This window comes from Bipolaris zeicola (genome assembly GCF_000523435.1).
Source record: "Bipolaris zeicola 26-R-13 unplaced genomic scaffold scaffold_65, whole genome shotgun sequence".
Lineage (NCBI taxonomy): Eukaryota > Fungi > Ascomycota > Dothideomycetes > Pleosporales > Pleosporaceae > Bipolaris > Bipolaris zeicola.
In genome coordinates, this window is record NW_006912114.1 from 87,225 (window position 1) to 114,243 (window position 27,019).

The 27,019-nt window shown below is 51.0% G+C and overlaps 11 protein-coding genes across 11 annotated transcripts; 4 read left to right on the top strand and 7 right to left on the bottom strand.

The window, feature by feature from the left end:
* Positions 1 to 572: 572 nt before the first annotated feature.
* Positions 573 to 2,094, bottom strand: COCCADRAFT_25925 (uncharacterized protein; the record flags this gene model as incomplete). Its single annotated transcript, XM_007713647.1, has 4 exons — positions 573 to 959; positions 1,008 to 1,536; positions 1,593 to 1,750; positions 1,813 to 2,094. 4 exons carry the CDS (start codon positions 2,092 to 2,094, stop codon positions 573 to 575), a joined length of 1,356 nt encoding a protein of 451 aa, XP_007711837.1.
* Positions 2,095 to 3,344: 1,250 nt separating this feature from the next.
* Positions 3,345 to 7,728, top strand: COCCADRAFT_36407 (uncharacterized protein; the record flags this gene model as incomplete). Its single annotated transcript, XM_007713683.1, has 4 exons — positions 3,345 to 3,521; positions 3,574 to 3,741; positions 3,789 to 7,419; positions 7,472 to 7,728. The coding sequence occupies 4 exons, from the start codon at positions 3,345 to 3,347 to the stop codon at positions 7,726 to 7,728; spliced, it is 4,233 nt and encodes a 1,410-aa protein (XP_007711873.1).
* Positions 7,729 to 9,672: 1,944 nt separating this feature from the next.
* COCCADRAFT_95043 (uncharacterized protein) lies at positions 9,673 to 10,137 on the bottom strand (the record flags this gene model as incomplete). The annotated part of the gene is made up of 1 exon (XM_007713684.1): positions 9,673 to 10,137. The coding sequence occupies one exon, from the start codon at positions 10,135 to 10,137 to the stop codon at positions 9,673 to 9,675; it is 465 nt and encodes a 154-aa protein (XP_007711874.1).
* Positions 10,138 to 10,936: 799 nt separating this feature from the next.
* COCCADRAFT_95062 (uncharacterized protein) lies at positions 10,937 to 11,239 on the top strand (the record flags this gene model as incomplete). Its single annotated transcript, XM_007713685.1, has 1 exon — positions 10,937 to 11,239. The coding sequence occupies one exon, from the start codon at positions 10,937 to 10,939 to the stop codon at positions 11,237 to 11,239; it is 303 nt and encodes a 100-aa protein (XP_007711875.1).
* A 355-nt stretch (positions 11,240 to 11,594) lies between these two features.
* On the bottom strand, positions 11,595 to 11,828 carry COCCADRAFT_95061 (uncharacterized protein; the record flags this gene model as incomplete). The annotated part of the gene is made up of 1 exon (XM_007713686.1): positions 11,595 to 11,828. A coding segment is annotated over one exon (234 nt), but the record flags the coding sequence as incomplete, so codon positions are not given.
* A 42-nt stretch (positions 11,829 to 11,870) lies between these two features.
* COCCADRAFT_36409 (uncharacterized protein) lies at positions 11,871 to 13,209 on the bottom strand (the record flags this gene model as incomplete). Its single annotated transcript, XM_007713687.1, has 4 exons — positions 11,871 to 11,933; positions 11,989 to 12,303; positions 12,370 to 12,825; positions 12,904 to 13,209. 4 exons carry the CDS (start codon positions 13,207 to 13,209, stop codon positions 11,871 to 11,873), a joined length of 1,140 nt encoding a protein of 379 aa, XP_007711877.1.
* An 895-nt stretch (positions 13,210 to 14,104) lies between these two features.
* COCCADRAFT_95040 (uncharacterized protein) lies at positions 14,105 to 14,975 on the bottom strand (the record flags this gene model as incomplete). The annotated part of the gene is made up of 2 exons (XM_007713688.1): positions 14,105 to 14,293; positions 14,388 to 14,975. The coding sequence occupies 2 exons, from the start codon at positions 14,973 to 14,975 to the stop codon at positions 14,105 to 14,107; spliced, it is 777 nt and encodes a 258-aa protein (XP_007711878.1).
* Positions 14,976 to 16,764: 1,789 nt separating this feature from the next.
* COCCADRAFT_95055 (uncharacterized protein) lies at positions 16,765 to 17,390 on the top strand (the record flags this gene model as incomplete). Its single annotated transcript, XM_007713689.1, has 2 exons — positions 16,765 to 17,059; positions 17,137 to 17,390. 2 exons carry the CDS (start codon positions 16,765 to 16,767, stop codon positions 17,388 to 17,390), a joined length of 549 nt encoding a protein of 182 aa, XP_007711879.1.
* Positions 17,391 to 18,621: 1,231 nt separating this feature from the next.
* COCCADRAFT_94999 (uncharacterized protein) lies at positions 18,622 to 19,463 on the top strand (the record flags this gene model as incomplete). The annotated part of the gene is made up of 3 exons (XM_007713690.1): positions 18,622 to 18,870; positions 19,004 to 19,187; positions 19,285 to 19,463. The coding sequence occupies 3 exons, from the start codon at positions 18,622 to 18,624 to the stop codon at positions 19,461 to 19,463; spliced, it is 612 nt and encodes a 203-aa protein (XP_007711880.1).
* Positions 19,464 to 19,832: 369 nt separating this feature from the next.
* On the bottom strand, positions 19,833 to 20,747 carry COCCADRAFT_36413 (uncharacterized protein; the record flags this gene model as incomplete). The annotated part of the gene is made up of 1 exon (XM_007713691.1): positions 19,833 to 20,747. The coding sequence occupies one exon, from the start codon at positions 20,745 to 20,747 to the stop codon at positions 19,833 to 19,835; it is 915 nt and encodes a 304-aa protein (XP_007711881.1).
* A 692-nt stretch (positions 20,748 to 21,439) lies between these two features.
* Positions 21,440 to 25,485, bottom strand: COCCADRAFT_25933 (uncharacterized protein; the record flags this gene model as incomplete). Its single annotated transcript, XM_007713648.1, has 3 exons — positions 21,440 to 21,742; positions 21,795 to 25,076; positions 25,213 to 25,485. The coding sequence occupies 3 exons, from the start codon at positions 25,483 to 25,485 to the stop codon at positions 21,440 to 21,442; spliced, it is 3,858 nt and encodes a 1,285-aa protein (XP_007711838.1).
* Positions 25,486 to 27,019: the final 1,534 nt, after the last annotated feature.

Genomic DNA, 27,019 nt, shown 5'->3' on the forward strand with positions numbered 1-27,019 from the left:
GAAATGGGGATTCTTTTATAAAACTTTTGGCTAATATCCATACTCTGTCGTCAATTTTCCCCTTCGTGACATCTTTCATATCGCCAAATCAAAGAGATCAGATCTGCATACTTCCAATATCTTAAAGAAAAAAAAAGTTCAACACAAATGTAATCTCAGCATAATCATCTGCCCACTCTTTCCCATCCCACACATCATTCACACCACCACAAAAACCCAAATACAACGAAATGAAGAAGGAGAAGAGAAAAAAAAAGATCTTGAATTGAACATCTGATATTTGAAAATATACACCAACCATCACACCACCCCAACAAGCCAACCCACATACACACCCCTCTCCAAACCCCATCTTTCATACATATAAAGTCTCCCTGTACACACTCCCCATTCTAGCCCTCCCCTTCCCTCCAAAAGAAACCGGACCGAACAGCAGTATTAATGGGCAACGGGGTAACCAAAAAATGTGCATTTTCTTTTTCTTCAAAGGAAAGAAAATTTCGCCCCCGAACAACGAATGTGCTGAGTATACATATATATACTACTGTTCGATTCAAGAAAGAGAGTCAAATTTATTGAACTTCGTTATTCCACCGCCGAGGTTGGGCTGGGAGACCATTTGCAGAGGGACCCCTGCTTCCGGGCCTGCTGTTGGAGCCGTCTACAGAGGGGGCCGGGCGCATGGGCAAGTTCATGACATTGTTGCTGCTGGAGGATCGGCTGGGATATGAGGGGCGGCGGGGTGCTGCTTCGGCGTCTCCGTTAGCAACTCTTTGCCTTGGATCGCTGGGTTCGCGCTTGTGAGGGGGTGAGCGCTCGCGCAGCTTCTCTTTGATGGTTGCGGCGGGGGCGGCGGGAGCGAGGTGGGATTTGCGCTTGTTGTGTTCGATCATGGAAATGGCCCAGGCTTCTAGGTCGACGGGTGTGCGTTTGGCGGCTTGAAGGAAGGCGTCGTGATCCTGGTGTTGTTAGTATTTACTGTTGTATGCGGTAGACGGTGGACTTACGTATAATTCCTTGGGCGTGGGTCGCTCCGCTGGATCCTTCATCAGACACTTGGCAATCATGTCTTCCAAAATTGAAGGGAAGGCGTCGCTCTTCGGAAGCTTGGGCGAAGGCTCCAAGACAATCTGTTGCAAAAGGTCAAGAATACCCTGGGGACCCCCAGCCTCGTCGTCGTCGCCGCTTCCAGCAAATGGAAACTTGCCAATGGCCAACTCCATGAGCGTGAGGCCAACACTCCACACATCTGACTTGACAGTGTAGGGCGATCCCTGTATCCGCTCTGGTGCCATGTATGTGCCAGTTCCTACGAACGTCTCGGCAATGGATCCCTCCAGCTCACTCGATACACCGAAATCACATAGCTTGATGTTGCCCTTTGAGTTTACGAGAATGTTTGACGGCTTAAGATCGCGGTGCATGATGCGATGGGCGCTGTATAGGTATGCGAGACCGCCGAGCACGGCTTCTGAGATTTTTCCGAGTACGTCGACTCGAACCGGTCCAAATGTTCGGGAGACCCAATCGAGCGAGCTGTGATTGCTAGTCAGCACCTGCTAAGTTTATTCCGTGGATGGAAATTTGCCTACCCCACGTCCATGTATTCCATGCACATTATGACATCGCCCGACGAGTTTTGAAAAGCGCCGTAAAAGTCGACAATATAATCCGAATTGCAGTCATGCATGATACGGAGTTCTCGTACGATTCGTTTCCGGACCTCGTTCTTTGCCTCGACATGTATGACCTGCCCTTGTCAGCTTGTTTTGTTCTTTGTTCTAATGTACCCCGCCTGCTCGTCCGACTCACCTTTCTCGCCATTATGACCTTGGTGGCAGCGTGCTGCACCTTGCTGACTGTTCCTCCGTTTCCTGAGCCCAGTTCCCGCAGCACTATCAAATCCTCTGCCTTGAGGTCTAGCTGGAATTCAACACCGATTTCCAGCGTGTCCTGCTTCTCGTCGTTGGCGCGGGCACCGGGTATTTGGGCATCACCAGCCGAAGGTGCTGGCTTGGGTGGTGGAGCGCTGAGAGCGAGACCCTTGACATTCTTCCTCTTCATCGTCTTCCCTTTGAAATTTGGTTCTGCCATGTTGTAGGTTTGCGCCGGGCGCCGGTATGATGCGAAGGCGGGTAGAAAGAATGCAGCAATTGCAAGGCTCGGGATATATGGTCAGAAAGGATGTATCTCGCAGGACAAGAGCCCAAGTGTTGGCTTTTGTTTCGGGTTTGCCGCCCAAAGCTGTGTCGACAGTGGTACGCCAATCACGGCTATGGCTGAAAGGAGGACAGCGTCTATTGGATTACCCCTTCGGATACGGGTGAGCGACAGTTTGCACGGGCAAGACTGTGCAGGGATTGATTGGGAGGTTGGTGTTTTATGCAAAGCACGATGTCTCGGAGGAAGGTTGGCAGCTGGGGAAGTCAGGAGAGAGGGTTGTGGTCGTGTCAGTGTTCGAGCTAGCGGGGCGCGCGCAGGTGGGGGCAGATGGAGCGGCGTTCCAAACTGGTTCTGCAAGGCTGCAGCTGGTGCGATGCGATAGTCGGGCAACTTGGAGACTTGGAGAGAGCTGGTGCTGGGGGGCAAGAAGCGGGCGACACTTTTGGCTCTGCCAGGGCTACGTCTCTGATATATAGAGGCTGACAAGACATACACGATGCATCGCTCAGGAGGTTTCAGAGTCGCATGGTTGCTCGTGGCGATGCTTCACCTGCTGCTAGTGCACATCTTCTTTCAAACACGCCTCATGAACACGAGTGTTGTATCGGAACGTAGCATAGAGTAGTCATGACTGCTACGGACGAGGAAACGCACCAAAAGTGTGCTTGCAATCGGCCATGTCTCCAGCTATGCGGCCAGTAGCATACAAGTGTATCTGAACACAGCTGAGACGCGGCGATTTATCAGATGCCAACAATGCTTTACCCAGATCAAGTTGCTGTGCGTGTATAGATCATGCTGGCACTGCATGATGAGGAAGCATACATTCAAAGCACTATGAAGAGTGCATGATGGGATGGTGGCTTTCGAATACACGTGTGGCTGCGGCATGCACAGCCAAGGATGGCGCATCTGGTTTGGTAGCCTTTCCGCCTCCTAGCGCGGAAATCACGTGCACAGCGTCAGTGCGGCTGAAAGTTAACGCGGCCGATGGGTCGCGAGCCTCTGAGAGCCTACATCTGCCTTTCCTCTCTCCTTTACCTCGATTGCGCCCGACTTTCCCTTCCGCCTGATCGCCATAGTCGCCTAATCTCATTACCGCCAAGCGCTCGTCGAACCCCCAAAAAGAGCGCCGTCGAAGCCAATCTCACAACTCACGCGTTCCCTTTGTTTAGTTAGCCATGTCTGAATTCTTCGACACAATCGCCGACGTCGGCAGCGATGAGGAGGAGGATGAGGACTTTGATGGCGAGACTGGTGAGGGTGGCGAGCCCAGGCCCAGCAAGACAAATGGCACAGCCGGCATCGACGACTCCAGCGAGGAGGAAGACGACGATGATGAGGACCGACTGCGACAGGCAAGCTCCGCCATGGCAAGCTATGTCTCCAGGAATGCTGACAGATGGACAGGAAGGCGAAGGCTTCATCGCCGATGACGACGACGAAGAGGAGGAGGAAGTGGCAGAGCGCCGGCGCCGGCGCAAGAAGAAGAGAAAGAACCGCGAGGCCGAAGAGGCTCTCGACGACGAAGATCTTGACCTGATCGGCGTCGAGGTAGAACGCCCGGCCGAAGAACAGGTAAGACATACTCTGCTAGAGCCTGGACATGACTGACATTGGCCAAGTCGAGATTCAAGCGCCTCAAGCGTGGTCACAAGGAGCGCGTCAAGTCCCGGGGTGTCGACGACATCTTTTCCGACGACGAAGTCAACGAAGACTACGATGAGCCGCGGGCCCGGTTGGGCGACGAGTTTGACGACTTCATTGAGGACGACAAGTTTGAAGACGAAATCGAAGATGACCGCGACGTCACACAACCAGGCATAAATCTAATCACCAAGGGGCTGCAAGCTGCTGGACTCGATGAGGGTGCCGAGGAAGACTACAGAGCTGCATTTGGTGATGGCACAGATTACGACTGGGCGTTGGAAATGCAAGAGGCCGAAGAGGACGAGCAAGCCGGCGATGGCCGCGAACTGCAACTCAAGGACGTCTTCGAACCATCACAACTGCAGGAGCGTATGTTGACGGATGAAGACAACATCATCCGCGAAACCGATATTCCTGAGCGCCTGCAATTAGCCCGAAAGCCCTTCAAAGAGATTGAGCTCACACCGGAGGACATGCAGGCACGTCTGACCGAGGAGGCAACCTGGATCAGTAATATGCTGTGGCCCAAGAAGGGTCTTCCAAGATACTTTTTGCAGCCTTTTGAGAAGGCTGTGCGAAAGGTTCTCGAGTTTATCAACCTGGAAGATTATGAAGTTCCCTTCATCTTCAACCACCGAAAAGACTACCTCATTCATGCGCCGAGCGACAATGATTTTGATGATATAGACAATCCGCCACCTATGGATGCTCGGCCAGAGCGTCTGCTCAACCAGGCCGACTTGTGGGAGGTATTTGATTTCGACCTCAAGTTCAGGGCTTTTGCTGAAAAGCGTGATGCTCTCAGGCAGAACTACGAGAACCTGAAGAGCGTCTATCCTGAAATTAACGACACTGAGATTGACGAGTTGTCTTCCAGGGCCATTACCATTGAAGAAATCCAAGAGCTCCAAGACTATCTGCATTACCGATACTCTCAGGAAATCAACGAGGTTCGACAAGAAGTCAACGGAACACAGAAGCGTGCCAACAACGCCCGAAGCTTCTTCGACAAGCTGCGAAGCAGCAAGGCTAATCAACTCGTTAAGGCAATTGGCATCACACCCGAAGACTTTGCGAAGAAGGTTGATGGAACGAGCAGAGGCGCGTATACCATTGAAGACCCTCCATACAGGGTCGAGGAGCTCGCCGATCAGCTTGCCGAAGCTCCGGAAACGGGCGCTACCCTTTTGAGGTCCACAAAACTACTGTTTGTCCAAGATCTACAAATGTGCTCGCGGTTGCGCCGATACTTGCGTGGCAGCTTCTACCAGAATGCCGAAATTGACTGCATTCGCACTGACAAGGGCATGCGGAAGATCACCGAGGATCATCCCTACTACGAGTTTAAGTATCTCCGCAGAGTCACCTTTTCGGATCTTCAGGGTCGCCCAGATCTGTTTTTGAAGATGCTCAAGGCTGAATCTGAAGGCCTTGTGCAAGTCAAGATTTCCATGGGCAACTACGCACAATTCAAGGCTCGTTTGCAAGAGAAGATCGTCTCTGACGGTGTCAGTGAGGTTTCTGATACGTGGAATGCTCTCCGTAAGGAGCTGCTCAACGTCGCACTTGACAAGCTTCAGACCGTCATTGCAAACGGTGTCAAGGAGACTCTGCGTGCCAGATGTGAGGATGAGCTTGCGGCTTCAGCGAGAGAAAACTACTACAACAAACTTGATCAGGCACCCTACAAGTTGAAGAGCGCCCCTCTTGGCTCAATTCCAAATGTCCTCTGCTTGTCCAACGGCAAGGGTCAGCGTGGAGACGCCATCATGTGGGCTTATGTGGAGAACGACGGTCGTGTCCTAGAGCAGGGTCGACTAGTCGAGATGCGCCTGGGCAATGCTGAACGTGGTATCCCCGAAGGACAAGATATCGAAAAGTTGGTTGATGTTATCCAGCGTCGACGCCCAGATGTCATTGGTGTCAGTGGCTTCTCGGTTGAGACTCGCAAGCTGTACAAGGACATCCAGGAAATCATCAGTCAACGAAACCTGACTGGCCCTGCGTACGAGGATGAGGATACTGGTGAAGAGAGAAACGAGCCTCTGGAGGTCATCATGGTCAACGACGAAGTTGCTCGTTTGTACCACACCAGTGCCAGGGCGGCTGCAGAGTTCCCCAAGTACCCTGCGCTCACAAGGTACTGCATTGCCCTGGGAAGATATCTGCAAAACCCACTCGCCGAGTACGCATCGCTCGGCCGCGACATTGTTTCTATTCCTTTCATTCCGAACCAGACTTTGATACCCCAGGAGAAGCTTTTGGACCGACTAGACACTGCCATGGTCGACATGGTCAACCTCGTTGGCATCGACTTGCCAGAGACTTATGACGACAAGTACCTTTCGAAACTAATACCATATGTGTGCGGTTTGGGACCTCGTAAGGCCGACAGGCTGATCAAGGCTATCCAAGCCAACAGCGACGAGATTCTTTCACGATTCGATCTTCTCGGTGTATCCGAGTCGCGCGACCTCAAGGCGGCTATGGGCCCCAAGGTCTTCCAAAATTGCGCCAGTTTCTTGTATATTCCTTACGACCCGACTGAAGAGTCATCTGATTACCTAGACTACACACGTGTACATCCCGAGGACTACGATCTGGCACGGAAGATGGTCGCTGATGCACTGAACATGGACGAGGAGGATGTCAAGGCAGAGACTGACGAGGGTGGTCCTAGTGCCGTTGTCAGAAAGATGGTACGGGAAGAGACTACTGACTTAGTCAACGACCTGGCTCTGGAAGACTATGCCGCCGAGATTGAAAGGAATTTCGGACAGCGCAAGCGTGCCACTCTTGAGACGATCCGAGCCGAACTGGACAACCCTTACGAGGAGATTCGACAAATCTTTGCGCTACTGTCTGGTGATGAGATGTTCACCATGCTGACTGGTGAGACAAAGGAGTCTCTCTATGAAGGCATGGTTGTTCCCGTTACCATCAAGCGAACATTCCCCGACCACATTGAAGTCAAACTCGAATGCGGAATTGAAGGTGGCGTGTCGGAATCAGAGTTCCCAGAGGGCGTTGGCAGTGGCGGACAGGAGCCTCGTCACGTCTACTCAAGTCACCAGATTGTGCGCGCGCGTATTGTCTATCTCAACCGTAAAGCCCTTACTGCACAGTTGTCGCTTCGAGATGATCTCATCCGACAACCGCAAAAGAAGCCTTACGACCGTGCAGCTGGTGAGTGGGACGAAGCACAAGAGATGCAGGACAAGAAGGCGGCCGAGAAGGAAAAGGAGGTTGCATCTGGCCGACCCAACCGTGTCGTCAACCACCCTCTCTTCTTCTCTTTCAACACAGTCCAAGCGGAAGAGTACCTCGGTGGCAAGGAAACGGGCGATCTCGTCATCCGGCCGTCGTCCAAGGGGTTCGACCATTTGGTCGTAACATGGAAGGTCTCCAACAACGCCTATCAACATCTCGACGTACTGGAAATGAACAAGGCCAACCAATTCTCACTCGGCAAGCAGCTTAAGATTGGAAAGCACACGTATTCGGATCTCGACGAGTTGATTGTCAATCACGTCGAGGCCATGGCTCGCAAGGTCACGGAGCTCACCCGAGACGAGCGATTCCAGCCAGGTACTCGGGAGGATACCGGTATGTTCATAGTGTTCTACTTGTATCTGTGACATATACTGACTTGAAACAGAAAAATGGCTAGAAAACTACTGCGAAGCCAACCCGTCTCGCTCAATGTACGCGTTTTGCAGCATGCCCAAGTACCCCGGTCACTTCTGGATCTGCTTCCAGATGAGCGCCAAGGGGCCTAAAGGTGCATGGGGCATTAAAGTGGTACCGAATGCGTTTGAGTTGCAGAAGCATGTGTATCCTGATATGGTTGCGCTGAAGAATGGGTTCAAGATGTTGGTTAGTGCTGCGGCGAGTAAGGGGCCTGTGAGGAGGTAGTTTTTTTTTTGAGCGTGTGTTTTTGCTTTGAAGGGGAAGGTTGAAAAATGCATTTCTCAAAAAAGAAAGTTTTTTTTTGAAGGGGGAGTGGACAGAGGAATACTTGATAATAGGTATGAGTAGTCTCTCTTCTTCTTCTTCTTCTTCTTCTTCTTCTTCTTCTCTCTCTGTGTGTGTGTGTCTCGAGCATTCTCTTTTCTTGATAGTTATAACTTAAAAACATAGCAAGTGTGGAAATGGAGATACCAAGGTTTTTAGAGCATATATTGTAATGCGAAACTTCTTTTTTTTTTGGCATCTCCTTGCCTTTCTCACATACGTTTACGAGACTAAATTGAAGCAGGCGTAGGTTTTTTTTTTTGGTAAAATGTGTTACTACTAACTATCCAATCCTCCATCTTCTTTTCTTCTTCTTCCCGTAGGAAATCTTCGTATTTCCTAAAATAAAAAAAAGGCCCTTCTCAACGCGCCACCCCCTTCCTCCCCCGTCTTCGCAAAAATCTAGAATCTCTCTCTCTCACCCTTCTATATCCACGTGTGGACAAACGGACTAAACTCCGGCGGAAAATATGTTTACATACTACACTTTTTCCAGTCCTAGCTCCGGGGACTTTTCTTCTATTTTTTATTTTTATTTTTAAACACTCTTTTTTTTTCTCGGGATTTGCTCATTCTGGTACTAGACTGGAAAGAAAAAGAGAGAGAGAGAGAGAGAGAGAGAGAGAGAGGAAGTCTGGGGTGGTTGCCGTGGGTTAGTGTTAGGGAGCGGCGGTTGGGGCTGGGTTTGGGGTTAGTTGGAGTGGGGGGGGAAGAGGGCGAAGCGAAGCGAGGGCGGAGAAGCCGAGGCTGGCTGAGGTGGAAGGGGTCAACGGGTTAGGGGATGTTTTTCGATTTTGGGGGGGAGGGGTCCTTGTGGTGCAGAGATTTTTGAGATTTTTTTTTCTGTTTATTTTTCTTGGTTGGAAGGCGTGGGTTGCCATGCATGCATGGCAAGTGGTCATTTGCGCAAGTTGCCCGTTTTTCCTTGTCTTGATGACTTTTCTTTTCTTTTGCAGCTTCCATACGTCATGCCGTGTTGTAAAAAAAAAATCGCATTGCCAGCTGGCCTACTAGTAAGCATGATTTTTCACTCCGAATATTTTTTTTCCCTTCGGAAAATTAAAAAAGTACATGACTCGAATAGGCCGCTCGTTTACCGGATGCCGTGGCTTATGGGAAATCTAGATCTTAGAACTTGGGGCAAAAAAGTTTATTTTTGAGTCAGGCAGGGTAGAATCGAGGCACTTGCTGATCACTTTTGTACACATCACCAAAAAAAGATCATACTAAAAGGGACAAATGATGAAGAATTGAACATATCATGATTATTGTCAATCCCGCTATGTAGATTAACTCTTGGTCATCTAGTCAATTGCTAGCTAGGGAAAACTTCAAAAAAAGGAATTCTGTAGGGGTATGGTGCATATCCACCGCTTTCCATGCCAAAACGAAAAGATCAAACCAAGCAAAAGACAAGAATAAAGCAAAAAAAGGAACAAGCCCTTTCTCTTGACAAGAGCAGAGGACGAGTGGTGCGATCCGGGTATCAAAAGAAACAGAGGGACTTTTGATTTCGATATGACCGGAGGGTAGCGCCTGGCTCCTCGATGGTAGTTGTTTGGGTTGTCGTAAAGATAAAATAGTAAGAGTGGTAGTGGTAATAGTAGTAGAATGAAACAGGAAACTTTTTGATCGTTGGTTGGTTATACAGTTTGAGCAAGGAGAAACTTGCTCTGAGGAAACGCCGTTGCTAATGGATTGGAAAAAAAGGTCGAGGTTGATAAGAGAGAATCAGGACCAGCTCTCGAATCAAGATCGTAAGGGTAGTAGTAGTAGAGAGGTGAATGTTGAATAGTGACAGAGAAGTGAAGTCGAACAGAAGGGGGCGGAGAGACAGGCAAAAGTCTAGTGAGAGAATTGCCTGCTGAGACGCTGCCATGCGTGCTCGACGCTCCTTCGGACACCGTCCTTTTCGCTCTCGACGCTCGAGGAGCTGGAGGCGGAAGAGGAGGAGCTTTGGCGGTGGGTTCGGGGCTTCATCTCGTCGACGAGGTTTCCGGCGCCGCCGCGGCCAATGTGGTAGACGGGGGCTTGCTGGGAGCGCAGACGCTCTTGCTGTTGGAGCTCCTCGTCGAAGCTGAAGATGGCACGTTCGGACTTGCGCATGTTGCCAGCACCGCCACGGCCGGTAGCGTAAAAGGCGTTTGATGGTGGAGGAGGCAGCTTGGTGCGCGAGGCAGGGCCAGAGGCAGTAGCGCCTGGGGTGATTTCGGTGGGCTTTACGCGCATGGCGTTGCCGGCACCGCCGCGACCAGAGTACATGTAGTTGGAGGCGGATGGGTGAGGTTCGTTGATGTGGAAGTTGACCATTTTGGCGGTGATTGTTGATGGATGTGGTTTGGTGTTGGAGGTTGAATTGATGGTATGTAGATTGGATCGAGTCGAGTCAAGTCAAGTCAAGTAAAGTCAGACTGGGCAGTAGTGTAGTAGTGGTACTAGACAAAGCATCTGGGGTAAGAGGGTTTATATAACAAAACAAGGCGGGCTGGTCACGATGAGCGTCAACAAGACGTCCGGTGCAGGGCCAGGCTACCAGAATTTTCGGCGCCACGCAACACAAACGAACCAAAGGCGCACGAGGCTTGGTCCAAGGCTTGGGAGGGTGAGAGCGACTTTGCAGTTAACGGCAAGTTAACGATCATGCGTGGCCTCGCCCGGCCCAGAGTAGGAATTTTCGCAGCGCCATGAGTAGTTTACCATTACCCCCTCAAAATGCGGTGATTGGCCGGGCGCAGTTTTTCGGGGGTAAGAGATTGCCAGGGGAAAGGGTCAGGTGCAGCAACGCGTGCGATCGAGCCCCATTACGCCATGCCACCCACCGGACACGGCCTCCGCTGCAACCACTAGCAGCTTCGCCCAAGGGGGGGAAAATGCCCACATATTGTGGAGGCGGGAGCGCGACCAAGGAGGCGGAGGGCCCGGTTTTGAAATTTTGTGTTATTAGTGGGCCATTGCGGTGCCTGGCATGAGCTGTGACGTGGGCAGTGTGAGTGTAAGAGAGAGAGAGAGAGTCCTTGTCGTGCAAAATTTGTCCTTGTCTTTTCTCTGCTGACTGATCTGACGCCAATGGACGACTCACACTCCTCCCACCCGGGCGACTATGGCGACTATGGCCACGGCTGCCAGGGCGCATGACGTCGAGCATCGTGACGTCTGGGCGACGACTGCACTGGCACACGGTCGGTACATTACATACGTGTCGCGGTCCTCTGTCCGGCCGGCCAATTCCAGGTGTCATCAGGTACACGCATGGGAGCTGGGGCCGCTGCACCTTGCCCATCACACCATAGCCTCCAATCTTTTCACGATCCTTGGCATCCGCCCCTCGCTCTCGCCCTCGCCCTCGCTCTCGCCCTCGCCCACCGTCTCCTTTCTTCTCCCTCTTCGTCTTCTTCGCCCTCACTCACTCTAGCCGCCCTGCAACACGGCCCTTTCCATTGCCCCCTCCCTCCCCTTACAAACCCACAACACAGTACGTGTGACACCAAACAAAGAGCACGTCTGCCCATCTGCAACCTGCGTTTCACTCTGGCATTCTTGTCTACACAGCTGCGCTTCATAATTCGTTGGGGGGGTATTCCCGAGCCCTTGCAAACGCCACCCATGCATGCCCTCCTCATTGCCATGATGCCTTCACTCGTCAAATCGACCCCCTTGGTCCTACTTACATAACCATGCCCAACCCGCATCGCGCTTAAGTAACAGAAACGCTCTGAAATGCGGGGGAGGCAGGCGACTACAGTAGCTCTCCCGCTGACGAGCCACGCTTACCGGCTGACACGTAGATCCAACCGACCTCCCATGCCCCGCTGCTGCTGCCCCATGGTTGCCAATACCCCGGCCGCCCCTCTCCCATTTCCATGACTAACTGCAACTCCGGCTGCACTACCACTGTCTCGACCCCCGAGCCTTCTCCCAACTACACTACCACTGCTTGCCTTGCCTTGCTCTGCCCAGACGGGCACCAGCGGGACCGCCAAACTGCTGCTGCTGCTGATGCTGCTGATGCTCCGGCTCCTCCATCGTCACACAGCATTCACTCCTCATGCAAACTTGGTATGGATAATGTCCGGGTTCTCCTGCCACTCGTCCTTTTCCACCCACATCTGCATACCTCCAGTCAGCACATCACTTCCCTTGCAAATAACATGCACCACTTGCCTTTTTGAACGTGCTCAGTCCTGCCAGAATACTGCCGCCCGTCCACGTCGTGTAGATGCGCTCCGGTGGCGCCAGTATCTTAATTCGCATGTCCTTCACCGCCAGTCGCTGCACCTCGTGGAGCAGCCGGTTTCCAAACCCCTTGGTCAGTGTAGACCCACCCGACAGCACAATGTTGCCGTATAGCGCCTTGCGTAGATCCATGTCCGTTCGGTGAATGGCCTCCACCACAATCTGGTGCACGCCAGGATATTCTAGACCAATAATCTCCGGATTAAACAATATCTCGGGCGCTCGGAAGCGCTCCGCTCCAACCTAGGCCCGTCAGCTAGTCCCACAAAGTCGACGCCATCCTCGACGCCATCCAAGTCGACAACTCACCCGCAGTTTCTGTCCATCCGGAAGCGTGTAGTCGATGCTCTTGCCTTCTGACCTCGAAGACCCTGACCAGTCCTTCTCCTCCTTGGCAGGGTCAAGCGCCACATAGCCTGTTGCTTCTTTGATATTCTTGACTGTCTCTTTTTCTGCGCTCGTGTGAAAGATGCGCCCGCTTTTCCGAAGCAATTGTTGAAGATGCTCCGTAACGTCTCTGCCTGCCACGTCAATCCTTCTGATACTGTTTGGTATCGCGAATCCCTGGAACACTGGCACCGCATGCGATACACCGTCTCCTGAATCTAGCACCAGACCCGTCGTCTTGCCAGAGGCGTACAGCGAAAGCACCGCTTGCACAGACGTATACAGCGCAGGTACATTAAACGTCTCAAACAGAATCTGCGCTGCCGTATCCCGGTTCTCGCGCGGATTCAGTGGAGGCTCTGTGAGCAGTACTGGGTGCTAGTAAATGTGACAGTCAGCTCGGTGCCCCTCCAAATAGTCGCAAATAGCTGCATCTGCTTCCCCAACCACACTCACATCTTCGCTGACTGTCCTCAACCCCTCCGTATACACATACTGCCATATCCGCTCCATGTCGTCCCAGTCTGTGACAATGCCGTGCTCCAATGGGTAGTTGATCTTGAACAGCCCCCTGTACTGCTGTGCTTGCGGCCCTATGAATACGTCTCCCTCCAATGCGCCTGCCATTGTCCGCACATGCTTTGGCCTCCCTACATATGACGGAAAGAAACATTTGGGCACATCTTCGCCTGCGAACCCTGCTCGGATCGTGCCGCTGCCGTTGTCAATCACAATCGGTGCATTGTGTAATCGAGAGCCCATGGCGGGGACGGCGGGGAGGACGGTAGTGATGGGTGGTCCGAGTATGTGACAATCTGCGGTTTGCGAGCTTGGTTTCGGCGGCGAGGGGTAACAGTTGGGCAGTTGCTTTGGCGGGGGGGTTGCTGTCGTGGCTACTTTCCCCAGTTGGAGCTCCTGCTTGAGTCGCGAAAGTTCACGACGCGCTTTCGGCACTGTTGGCAGGGGTCCTCTCACCGCATCACGTGCTAGCGCCTGCAACTTGACGTCTGCAGGGTATGGAGGGGAATCTTTTTGTATTTTCTCTTCTTACGATAAAACTGCTACTGGTAGTGCAAATCCATGGAACTTTCAGAGTCTGCAGAAATCAGCAGATATAATCTTCTTATCGACTGGAAAAGCATATATCAACCCCGCATCCACACTACTCCACGCTACTACCAAGCCTCACTTTGAATGTTCTTCAAGCCTGACCAAAATTTCCACTCACTCGCTTTTCATTCTTCTACTTACTTTTCCAATTCCAGGAGCTACTCTTCAGCGAAAATCATTACATTCAAGCAATTCCCACTAGTATTTTATACCAACGCCCTGAAGCGCCAAGATTCCTTCTACACGCCTAGATGTTAAAATCACTACTGCATATTCTCAGAAACTACCTGAGAGCCAACTGACATATCATCTATAGGGCTAAGACATGAGTTTTATTGGCACGCCATCAACTTGCACCATCTACTTTGAGACTACACAATCATGCTGGAAGCAAATGCTTACAAGACCGAACTCGGCATCCATCTCCAGTACCATATATGCCAAGCATCAACCAATAATTCGATTCAACAAAAATCTACTGCAAGCCCATGCAGACGTAACAAATATGCCCATTACCCATGCAACAACATTAAACACTCACCTTCCATCACTTCAAAAAATGCAACGGTCGTGGCCTTCCCCAGTGATCACTCGGATTAAACCTCCAACACCCACCATGCTTTCTCGAAAACCAGTACGCATTCAACCAAGGCACAAAAAACGGTAGGGGAGGAAAGTCCTCACTGCCCGGATAGTTCTTATCCAGACAACCCATGATCAGCGGTATGACAAGGTTCTACCCACACCCCAAGAATCAGCACTGGAACCTCAAAAGACAGAAATCGTAGAGATAGGGGTAAATATAAAGGGAAATGAAAAAAAATTCATACCGGATCCGCCGTCTTGGCCCCCTCATCAGCCGTCTCCTTCATCGCCCTCCTAACCTCCTCCCCATCACACTTCTCCAACCCCACCAGCGTCTCAATCTCCTCATGCAAATGCTGCGTCAACAACGGCGCAAACCCATCAATCAACCCTTTTAGCACCTCCGCATCATACTGCACCTCTCCATCTCTCACCCGCTTAGCCCACGCCACCATCTCCGCCATCCCACCCTCAAACCCCTGGTGCTGCGCCACATTCCCCGCCATATCGCACTCTTGCCCCGCCGCCTTGGCCAGCGCTTCGACCTGCGGGAAAAATAGCGTTTCCTCGGCGGAGTGGTGGTGGTGAATGGTATCAGCCCATGCGGTGGTGTACAGCATGAGGTCGGAGATGTCGCCGGGCAGCGTGACAAAAGGGGCTTGGTTGTAGATGGAATTTAACCCGCGAAGAAGCAGGTTGTGGACGTTTGCCATTTCGATGCAGACGTGAAGGATGCCGGGGTTTGAGCTCGTGGGTGCCCCCGGGGTGCCGGGGATTTTTAGGAGGGCGAAGGGAGTGTCGGCCCATGGGGTTTTGGGAGTTGTGGTTGCCATTATGGCTTTCAAGTTAGGGGGATTAGTCGTGTGTGTGGTTGGGGGAAGAGGAGGTTGTTTATTTGATTCTTGACTACTACCACTGCTGACTACCTATATACCTTTTCTTTATAACTACCTACGATAAGAACGGCTGCCTGTCTGACTGCCTCACATCTCTTCCCAGCCGCAGCTGACTGACCAAACGCATCTGTTGTTCCAGTGGAGAAAGTTGCATCTCTGTCCCATCTCTGTCCAATCAACCCGAAAAAGCGAGGTGGTTGTATGTAAGCGGTATGCCACTTGTGGCTAAGAGCAGCCCGCCTTATCGAGAAAAGACCCGCATCTTGGGGTACTTAGCGCTGATAAGCCAGGTTTTACGCCCTGCATGAAAAAACAGTCAACTCTTAATGCTGAGAAAGGGTGTAGCTGATTTCGAGAGTTGCGAGTGGCGGGAATTACAGCATCAAGTGTGGCTGTACGCACGTAGCTTGCGTTGGGCATACTGCCGTTTTTTGATGAGACATGCAGAGCAAGTGGTTATGAGCATGTAATTTCGGTTACCCGGTTGAGTTTATTCTTGCTAACATGTCACATACGTATAACGCAGCCTTTGATATTGAATCATGAGATACATGAAAAAAAGGCTTGGTCACACGGATAGTAGTAAAAGCCCGTTGCTGTTCGTCTGTTTGCAGCCCCAAGAAACCAACTTTATAAGCGTTTGCAGATCCTACAATATAAATAGGCGCACACAGATGGGTTCTCGTTTCGATTTATCTTTTAGAGTTCCTGCACCACGGGATATAGTGCGGTGCCACTGCAGCCAATCGCGAACACGTGAAATTGAAGGGAAAGGTTAGTGCGTCTTGGCGGATGATACCCTTCCCTTTCGTTCTTCGTTGTTTCATCAACATGACCCAAACAGGCCGCACTGCCCAATGTTTGGTCGTGTCTGTTGGCCAAGATACATCAGCGGAGAACGATGCATCTGACAGCCATGTGCACGAGCCTCTGGTCGTCCTGTACAGAAGAAAAGAGACGGCAGACTCGTTCCAAGTGATTGAATAGGGCGATTGTATGGGCAAATACACAGACACTGTCAGCTGGTGTTTAGAACACTACTTACTCGAAAATGCTCGGCACATCCGTCGATCGTTTGGTGCAGGGACCTTTTTACCCCACACGCTGTCCATCCCTATTTCCATACTACTCATATGGTCAATTAGGGTGTGAATTGAAGGGCACGCCGTCATGCACAAGATTCCGCCCATGGTTTCAACACACACCCGTCGCACGTCACTCCAAGCTCATGCCGTCCCACAAAAGACTGTTTTTTTTCTTTCGCAGAAAGCCCCTCTTCGAAACAAAGAAACATATACACCATCCGTCATTCTTACAGGTGCACGGCTCGTCTCGTCACCTCCGCATCTTGAACCTGATTTACGCACATCCCCATAAGTTGTGCCGAGACGTTGCCCCTGCTGTAATATCACGGGTTACTCTTCGCTAGTTAGTATGTAAACTTATATCTTCGCTACTAAATATTTAGTAGTGCCCCCCATCTACTATCCAACGTCTGTCGCTCCTGCTTCCTGCTCTGCTCTTCGAAGTTTAAGACCGCTTAAATAGGATTTCCTTTTAGGAAGCCCCGGCCTTACCTTTACCTTTCTCTCCCTCTCTCTCCGGTCTGATCCAGAACTTTAACACTTCTTACCCATAAGTCACTATGCACTTCACCCTGCTCATCAGTGCCCTGGCCGCCAGCGCCAGCGCCCTCGCCTCACGCATCAACACAATCCCGATCACCATGTCGAGCAAGAACTATGATTGGAAACCAATGCCCGGCACCAGATCATTTTGCGAGACCAGCATCGACCCCGTATGGCGCGTTAGCTTCGTGCGCAGCGATCCCATCGAAACTGTAATTCACAACGCCTGTGTAGCTATGATGCCCGAGTGCGCATTCCGCGACCGCCTTTCCAACGGCACTATCTGCAGCGCAACTGTCGACTACCCGCTCGACGGCAACAAGTACTACAAGCCGCCGAACGTCGATGCGGTTAGGCACAACGGCACTGACTGGCAGCTTATACCGATCATGTGTAAGTTCCTCCTCCCCCCTTTTGAGTTGGAGTTTAAAAAATCTGAAGCCATTGGCTAACGGATATTACTACCGCAGTTGTAGTAAGGCCTGGGGGGCGGGTAAATGGCACTCCAGATACACCTGTCTTCTGGAGGGTGGAAGATTGCTATGGATATCTTTTTCAGTTTTTCGAGAAGCTGATGCCAGAGGGTTGTCGTAATAGCGAGGGTTATAGGTTTATGGGGCAACTCGCTGTTGCGGAAGGGGGCTCGTTGGCTGACGCGAAACCGGGCTCGTTGGCTGGCACGAAATTTTTTGTTACTTTTGATAATACTGGTGGTGGTGATTAACACCTTTTTGATAGTGAATAGTGGCGGTAGCTGTACTACCACGTGGGGAAGGGGGGGTTTTGCCATTCTTCTTTCGTATTGTCTATCTTGGGGTCTTTGTTGGAAATTGTGGGGGTAAAGTGTTGGGGAAAGGGACAGTTCGCGTAGGCAAGTAGATACTTGCGATAATACATCTATGCCCTTCTTCTTCTCCAATTTCTCCTATCGAAAAGTGTTTCTTTTTAACAAGAACTGTGAGTTGGAGTTTGGCAACTGAGAATTTCTGATCACATGGTAACTTCTGGATCATCGACTTGAGCCCCCCTTCTTCCCCCTTTTTTTTCGTTTTTGGTTGCAAAAGAAAAAGAAAGAGAAGGATGGGTGAGCTTGAAAACTATAGAGGTTTCAGTAGGTGCATACGCGCTGTTCATTGAGCGACTTCGGTATTCTTCTATATTCATGTGATATTGTAAACCGTGATGATTTTGTTGCTGTTCGCGGAGCGCTTGCTGTTATGAGAAGAGTGCAGGAAGTTAGTCAGTTACCAGCCAGCTACCCAATGCAGCTTCTTAGTTAGTTTTTGAAGTTTTACTGTACAATTCGTCAGGCCTTGATCAGGGCACCTGACATGATCTGACTTATTGACTACACGGCAGCACGGCACATATTCGACGACTGAGATATTTCTCCTAGAATCCACAATTGCAAATACGGTCAAATACGGCAGACGGCATGCAACTTCACCTGCGCTCCCATTGCCAAGCCCGCACGACGTCATCACCCAACCTTCGCCATCGCCTAGTTTACCCCCAGCCTCGCATCCACATCATCGACGACTCGATTCGCATGCCTCGGTTACGCATGTCCATTACCTTTTAGTAATAGTCCAGGTACCGGGCTCATCCGAGCCTATAGCACAGCCCGGGCGTATATGCTTGGCTAACTTTCTAATGCATCTCTCGTGCACCCGCATTTCGCGTGCGGGATACGTGCATATTCCCATTTCCTTTCTGGACTCCTACGTACGTAGGGAAACGAAATGTGGCTTTTGCCTAGTAATTTCACTACGACAATTAGGTGTACTAAAGCTTGCAACCAAGTTTAAACTGCAGAGCAAGAAAAAGTCAATGAATATAAAATAAATGCCACACTGCAAATTCCACGGTACCCTGCCTACTCTACCTGTTTTTTTTGCACTCCCCAAACCCCTCCGACCATCCTACTTCCCTAATTCCATACATACTTATTCAAAATGCGTATTCAAAACACAATCCTCACCCTAGCCTCCACAGCTTCCTGCACCCTCATACCCCGTAACACCCCAACAAACTCCACCAACCCGTCAGTTGTCGCAGCCCAATACGACGGAACCTGCTTCTACCCCGTCCCAGACCCAACCTTCAACCTCAACAGCTACCTCGGGACTTGGTACCAAGTCGCCGGCACACCCTTTGGTCCCACCGCCGGCGCCCGCTGTGTGACTGCGAATTACTCGCTCAATGTGCGTTTTTTCTCTCTCTCTACTTAAACCCTCCCCAAAAAAATACAACTTCAATAAATGTCAACATACGAACTATTATCGGTGTTGATGTTGATATTATTCATGTTAATGTAAAATACTGACAACGGAACAGGCAAACGGCACCGTCCGCGTCCTCAACTCCGCATCCGCCGGCCCCTCAACCTTCAGCATCGAGGGCACCGCTACCCCTGCACCCCCCGCGTACGGACTCGCCGGCGCATTCACAGTCAGCTTTCCTGGGACACCGCCCGTGGGACAGGGTAGCGTGTGTCCTGGACCCAACTACATCGTTCAAGGTACGTTATGTTTAACTTCACTTTTGTCTCTTTCCTAGACTCGCAAGTAGTATAAGGGGGAAAAGGGAAAAAGGGAAGGAGGCAGATGCTGATGTAGAAACAGATTACGCGGTTGATTGGGCGATTGTGCAGACGCAGGAGTGGAATACGCTGTATATTCTTAGTCGAGTGAGGGAGCCGGCTGAGGAGAGTATCAAGGCGTGGGTGGAGAGGGCGGTAGCGTTGGGGTCGAATGCGACGGAGGTTGTCAGGTTTAATCAGACGGGGTGTGAGTGAGGGTGGGGAAAAAAAAGAATTGTAGTGATTTATTGAGGGATTGGAAAGTAGCATAGAATTTGGCCTTCACAAGGTATAAATATTGTAGTTTGTAATCTCGGAGCTAGTAACTACTTTTGATATTCAAAAAAGTCAAGCAGTGAAGTCCCATATTCGACGTTCGCATAAATGGATGTGAGATGAGCCTTTACTCCTTCTCGCAACGGATTGGCAGTGAAACAGGGAAACAATGGCTGTGTGAGAAATAGAGGCGTGTGACAATTACAAGATATACGTAGAACCAAATGCCGCAAAAGCGGTCAATACAGGTAAAAAAAAAGTATATGCAGAGGTGAAGTATATGGCTTGGAATATGAACAAGATTGCACATCACTGGTAGACAGGGCGCTGCTCAACATTAGCATCCGACTTTGACACCTGGGCCACGACCTGGGGCTGCGGTGCCAATGGCTGAGCAGGTTGTTGACCATACAACTGCTGGCCATACGGTTGATACGCCTGCGGCGCCCACTGTTGGCCCTGCTGTCCCTGCCACTGCACAGGCGGCAGCGGCCCCGAATACACCGTACCCTGTTCCTGAGGCTGCAACTCATACGCCCCACGAAACCCAGCATACCTGCCCTTTCCCCCAAACAACCACTTCAGCCCTCCCCTCCCCCTCACCAGCACCCATAGACTCCCCAGCACCGCCATGGCCGCCACCGCCATGGGCAACAGCAAATACCGCATAGCCTGACTCGTCCCACACGCCGTGCCCGCCCATCCCTCACCGGGGAATAAACTGTGAATCTGACACGCCCACGTCTCCCGCGTAAGTTCCTGATCCGGCCTCCCTGCATCCTCGTAATCCCTCCACGTCCCATCGCTCGCCTGCACGCTAGTTGCATATCCGAACCCCCCCAAACTCACACCTATCATAATCACATTCGCAATAAGCACTACCCACACCCACACCCGCTCATGTCGAGACGTGCCCTCGACTTTCTTCAACTGCCATATCCCCGCTGCGCTCAGCACAGTTACCGCGTACGCGATTACGCAGATGCCGAGTATGACGAGGATGGGTGCGTGGTTGAAGTCGAGGCTCAGTCCAATGTCCGGGCCGCCGCCCGGTCGTGGTAGGACGAGTTGGAAGGCACCTGTGCGAAAGCTGCGTTGGAGGTTGGAATAGAAGGTGTTTTTTGAGATGCGTTCGAGGATGGATATTAGGGCTGCGGTGGGGAAGAGGAAGAGAAGGGGTGGGATGAGGAGGAGGAGGGTGCGACAGCCGTTGGATTTGGGCATGTCTCGTGTTTGATTGTTGATGGTGTTTTCCTCTCTTTTTCTTTGTTTGTTTGTTTTGCGCCGCGGGCGAAGTCGTGTGTTGGATTTATTTTTCAAGGACGTTTCAGGAGGGTGAGAGTGCTTTTGAAGACACGGCTACGGCTCCCCTCTTCTTGGGTTTGCGCAGAAGTGTGCCTGTTGTGCTAGTGCTCCGTCATGGCGAGGCGCGAACGGTGGTGGTCGATGCGACGATGGACGCCTGAAAGCGTTGAGCTCGGCTGCGGCAACAGCTGTGCTTGGCGGATTCGATAGAGACAACAGACTTCAATGCGGCCATGTTTGCTGCTTTGACGCTCTATATTGCATTTTTTGTTGGCACAGAGGCTGGAATGGTATCTCTCGTGGATCCATGCGCGTCTTATCAAATGGGCCGATGGACGCGTGCTCACGTGAAACCATGTTCCCATAACGTGGTTCGCAAAGTGAAGTCATCATCGCAATGCAAAAAGAGGAATAGCCTTGAGAAATTTCTGGTTGCGGTTCCAAAATACCGAGTGGTGCAATTCAATGTGTACTGTTATTTACAAAAAGGCCGTTACAAGGCCGTCTATGTGTATGTTCTTAGATATGGTTACCAGCCCAGATACCCAGCCGAAAAAAGGTATTACAATATATATGTCCAACATGGCTCTATGCATCAAAAACGGTATAAACTACTGCGGTGCTCCAATGGCTTGCAGTTTTGCGAGCTCATAGTACACGCCCTTCTTGGCTACCAGCTCGTCATGTCGACCCTTCTCGACAATCTTGCCATGGTCAAACACGTAGATTACATCCGCGTGTTGAATTGTGCTCAATCGATGTGCGATGGCAATTGTAGTACGACCCTTCGAAGCGGAGTCAAGGGCATCTTGTACGACGCGCTCGGATGTGGAGTCGAGAGCAGAAGTAGCTTCGTCGAGAAGGAGGACTTTGGGGTCGCGGAGGAGGGCACGGGCAATTGCCAAACGTTGGCGCTGGAGAGAGTCAGTAGCTGTTTTGCGAGAAGATAGGGAGAAAAGGACTTACCTGGCCACCTGAGAGAAGAGCACCCTTTGCGCCTACGAGCGTGTTGAAGCCATCTGGTAATGATGTGATGAAATCATAGATGTTTGCATCTTTGCATGCTTGGATGACGACGTCATCACCCAACTCCTCCTTGTCTGCCATAATGTTTTCGCGGATTGTGCCGGTGTAGAGCGTGGTTTCTTGGCTCACAATGGCTAGTTGTGAACGGTAGTCTTGGAGGTTGTAGTCAGTCAGTGGCACCTCATCAACAAGTACAGCACCACTGGTCGGGTCATAGAATCTCTCCAGTAGCTGCATGACGGTCGACTTTCCGCTACCAGAGGCACCAACAAGTGCAATGAATTGACCAGGCTCGGCAGTGAGATTAACCCCACGCAATACGCGGTGGTCTGGTCGCCCTGGGTATGTGAAGCGTACATCTTGAAGCTCAACCTTTCCTGTCAGGCGATCAATCTTCTTGCCATCTTGGGACCAGTGATCGATCTTAGGGATGCGGTTTAGGAACGACTTGAGCAACTTGGCAGCATCCTTGGCCTCGCCCATATCTGGGGCAAAGGAGAAGATAGATCCAGCAGCTTGAGCACCGTTTATGATCGCGGAATAGACAATGAAGAACTGCAAGACGGTGTACTCCCGACGGAACAGTAGTTGACCTCCGTACCAGAAGACCAGGGCAAAGACCAACATATTCAATCCTTGGGATGTAGCATAGAGCACGGCTGATACGTTTGTAAACTTGAAGTAGCCTTTGCCCTGGTCTACCAGCTTAGCTTGGTACTCGGCCAAGAGATGCTTCTCGAGCGAAAGCGTCGCAACAGTGCGGATGGACGAGGCAGCCTCGCAGGCAAAACTCGCAGCATCGGATGTCTCCTGGGTTCGTTTCTCCATGCGAGTGAGTGCGTAGAAACGGAAGTAACCACATCCAATGACAAGAGGTATGGTTGAAGAGCACACGAGAGCCAGCTTCCATCCAAAAGAGCACCCGGCAATAAAGGCGACCAAGATAGAAGCGCCAGCGCTGATAATAGTTCCAAGAGTGGATCCACTAAGACCAGCAAGGCGGTTTGCCTCTGACGATAGGAAGTTGCTGAGAGCTCCGGAAGTGACCGTTTCGCCGTCAAAAAACTCCATATCCTGGCGAAGCATGGCTCTGAAAGCGCGGATTCGCACATTACCGACGAGTTTAGCAGATCCTTTAGATAGTGTCTGACCCTGGACAAAGTAAAAGAAACCGATGACAAGTCCGAGCATGAGAAACATGCCGCACCAGAAGTTGACGCCATGTCCGCCGAGCGATGTTCCGGGCGACAAGAGCGAGTTGATCGAGTTACCAAGAAAGATGGCTTGAAAGGCGGGGTTACACCCAGCGAGGAAGCTAAAAATCAGTCCGAGAGTCATTGCCTTGTGTTCGCCCTCGTTCATTTCCCAGCTGAACTTGATCAGCTCCCAGGCGCCGTAGTTCCTATCTTTGTCGTCTTTCTTTGCCAAGAATTCAGAAGGAGCCGATGTCGCTGTTCGCAACAAAGCAAGTTTCTGATCGTCTGCTTCGCCTCCTGTTGGTTTCTCAGGATCACCTAGTTGCGATATCCTATTGTCGGTGTTTTTCTTGGAAGTTAGCTCTTGAGCCTGCACAAGACTTGCATACACAGAGTTGAGGTCGATGAGTTCTTGATGAGTGCCTTGCTCGACAATCTTTCCCAATGCCATGACCACAATGTTGTCAGCCTTCTTAATAGTAGACAGTCGGTGGGCGATGACGATAGTTGTTCGTCCTTGCGATGCTCTGTCGAGAGCGTCCTGGACTAGACTCTCAGACCTAGTATCAAGTGCGGCAGTAGCTTCGTCCAGAAGAAGAATCTTGGGATCCGAGACAATGGCACGAGCGATGGCAATTCGCTGCTTTTGTCCACCTGAAAGCAGTCCACCACGCTCTCCAACTTTGGTTTGGTATTTATCCGGGAGGTCCATGATGAAGTCGTGGGCATTGGCAATCTTGGCGGCGTTCTCAATAAGTTCCATCTTCTTCTCGTCTGATACATTTGCATACTCGGTATTGACCAATCCGTGCAAAATACTCTCGTAGATGGTTGTGCTGAATAGCACAGGCTCCTGGCTGACAATGGCGATATGCTGACGCAACCAACGTAGGTTCAGAGTGGCGATATCCCTTCCATCCAAGAGGATCTGACCCTCCATTGGTAGATAGAAGCGTTCCAAAAGTCCAACAATTGTAGATTTTCCAGATCCTGACGCACCCACAAGCGCAACCATCTTGCCGGAGGGTACAGATAGATTGAAACCCGAGAGCACCGTAGTATCTGGACGAGAAGGATATATGTGCTTGAGATTCCTGAACTCAAGGTTTCCAACAAAGTCATCGGGTATGATGCCTTTATCAGTTTCTGGGTCGATGGGAGAGTCTCTTTCAATTGTGTTGAAGACCTTGGTAGCAGCCGCAGTAGCTCCACCGAACGCCTGGATATGAGGCAAGTTCTGCCCAATGGAGAAGCCCGCAATCATAAGTGCCATGACCACGGTAAGAATGTTCGAGACACCGAGCTCTCCATCGTCCAGAAATCGCTTACCTTGCCAAAAGGCCAAGGCATATTGAAGATTGAGCACACCCATCATCCCAGCAATCATCATCGACAGCCAGAACTTTGCCCTGTAGTCGAACCCAGTTGCGCGATCTACAAAGACCCTGTATTTTTCCTCAAGACGCTTCTGTGTTCCATATGCAGCGACATTGCGAGCCGAGGACAGCACCTCCTCGGCCAAGGAAGCAGCTGTAGCGTATTCGTCGATGGATAGAGTTTGCGCCTTCTTCATCAGGGTACCATTGACGCCCATCATCAATATCAGTGCAATAGTGGCAGATAACATGATCAAAGAGAGTTTCCAGGATCGGATGAAACCGATAATAATAGCTGACACAAACATGGAGACTCCAGTGACGAACAAGCCGATCTTTTGGCCGATACCATCCTGAACAAGGTTCATGTCGGAACTGATACGAGTGGTGACTTCGCCGGAGCCTAGGAAGTCGAAGAAAGCAATGTTTTGCCTAAAGATGGCGCGCAAGTAGAGCTCTCGAATCGTTCGTGTAATGCGTTCTCCGGTGTACGAAAATCCAATGATACTGATATATGAGGTGACAAACGCTCCGATGCCCAGATATACAAAGTACAATGTGAATTTTTCAATTTCATGCTGAAATCTGGCGGCTGCAACTGCATCGACTGAGAAGCCAGTAAAGCTTCCCGCGAAATTGCCATAAACAAGCTGTGTCAAGTCAGCTTTGTATTCTTACAGTACAATTACGGCCAACTCGTGTAGTTGGCGAAACCCATAGCCTTGACATGACCCGGAAAACATGGTCTGGCACGTGGAAGTAGTGGTGGTTTGGTGCATTACTTACTGTCATCAGTGGCATTACTGCACCGGCCGCAATACTAGCGATCAACGCTATAGCCATAATAGCCTTGTCTTTGGCGGTGGCATATCGAAATAAGGAAAAATAGCCAACTGTGAGAGTAGGCGCTGTTAACTGCAGGTCGATGATTTCCTTCTCTTTATCGCTCAGGGTAGTCGTGGGCGACGTGGACTCCTTTTCCGACTCCACTTCATGCTTCTCGTCGATGGCCTTCGAGATGACCTCGCCGGTGGCCTTGGCCGAGTCGTCGTGGTCCATGCTCTGGTGGTGGTGAGCTTATACTGTCGTCGCTGGTGCTTGGCGGGCAGCGATAAAAGTATCTCGAGAAAAGCCCAGAGATGTAGGACAAAGAAGGAACCCAGCTGGCAGACTATTATTGAGATTCCTTCTGCGCCACTCACGGGGCCTGGACAAGTAGGACTAGATCACTGCACTCTTTGATCGGGGCTCGACTAGACCCAATGAGACGTAGTGCACAGCTCAAGCCGCTCGGTAAGACGGCCGTAGGCCCTAAAATGTTAATGACGCGCGCCGGCCTGGATTTTGTGGGTACAGGATTATACGGGAAATACGGCAAAATCTAAGCGAAGTGCTATGAACAGCCGCTGTGGAGAGTTTGCATTGAAGGACGGAGATGACAACCGGCGATGAGCAGGCGGGCACCTTACATACACTGGCAAGGCCATCGCTGTTGCCTGACGGCGGGAAATGTGTGTATCTCTGCCGCCAATGATTGTCATGTTCGGAGAAGTAGACTTTGCGCGCAGGCTGTTCGACAAGTCGCAAGTCCTCCTCGGGTGGCATCGATGGCCGGTCCTCGGGGGTTAGTGCCCCCGACACACGGGGTGTGCACGGAGTATCGCTTCGCCCTCCTCTTTACTTACGCCCGTAAGTTGTGCACAGCACGCTATCACCAAGTCGCGTGTTAGGACCTATTCGGTTCGGCTCCGGTGGGCGCTTCGTTTACCGGTTCTGGACTGTGTGTATCGAAACCCAGCCCCAAAACGCTGCTGTGTTGGGTAAAACGTACGCTTTGAAGCTACAAAACACTGCTCTGTATTGTTAGTGCGAGTATAAAGCCACAAGCCTGACCTAGCATCAACTGAACCCATAGTCTCTCCTTTTGAAAAGAATCGGAGGTCAATTTTCCACGCTGCAGTACTTCCAGACTTCCAGCCAGAGCCCCAAGCTCCGTTCTGCCACATGACCGTACTAGATGTAGTGATTTCTATCTGCGCTTAGTATGCAGTGCATAGAATCAGCCGATTACATGAGCGTCACATAAATGCGACGTGACCATGATATCACTACATAACGGAGGCCCAACTAAACAACCCCTTCGTTTTTAATCCTAATCAAGTTACGCCCGACCACAGCGTTGTGAGCCAATATCTACTAACCCAAACTAGCCCGAAACCGCAAATGCAAAACGAAATAATCGAACAAGCCCTTAATTTTTGTCGGGCCCATCTCGCTCCGAGGCACCCAATAGGGGAGAAAGAGCGATAGGATTGCGGGACCTCGACGATTTTACAGGTCATCTCTTTCTTTTTTTCAATGTTGCGATTGGCCACGTGTCGCATTCCCGGCTCGTGAAACAGCCATCATGACTTTCGGGCCCACAACATGTAGGCGCACCGTTTTATCAACATCGCATGTTGTGCTACGCTACGGTTTATGCGTTGGAATGCAGTGGCGAGGTACGCGTCGTCAAGGGAATGTTGTTCGTGATAGTTGTACAAATACTACACCTGAGAATATGGAATAAAGGCTTTCGACCTGCATCGTTATG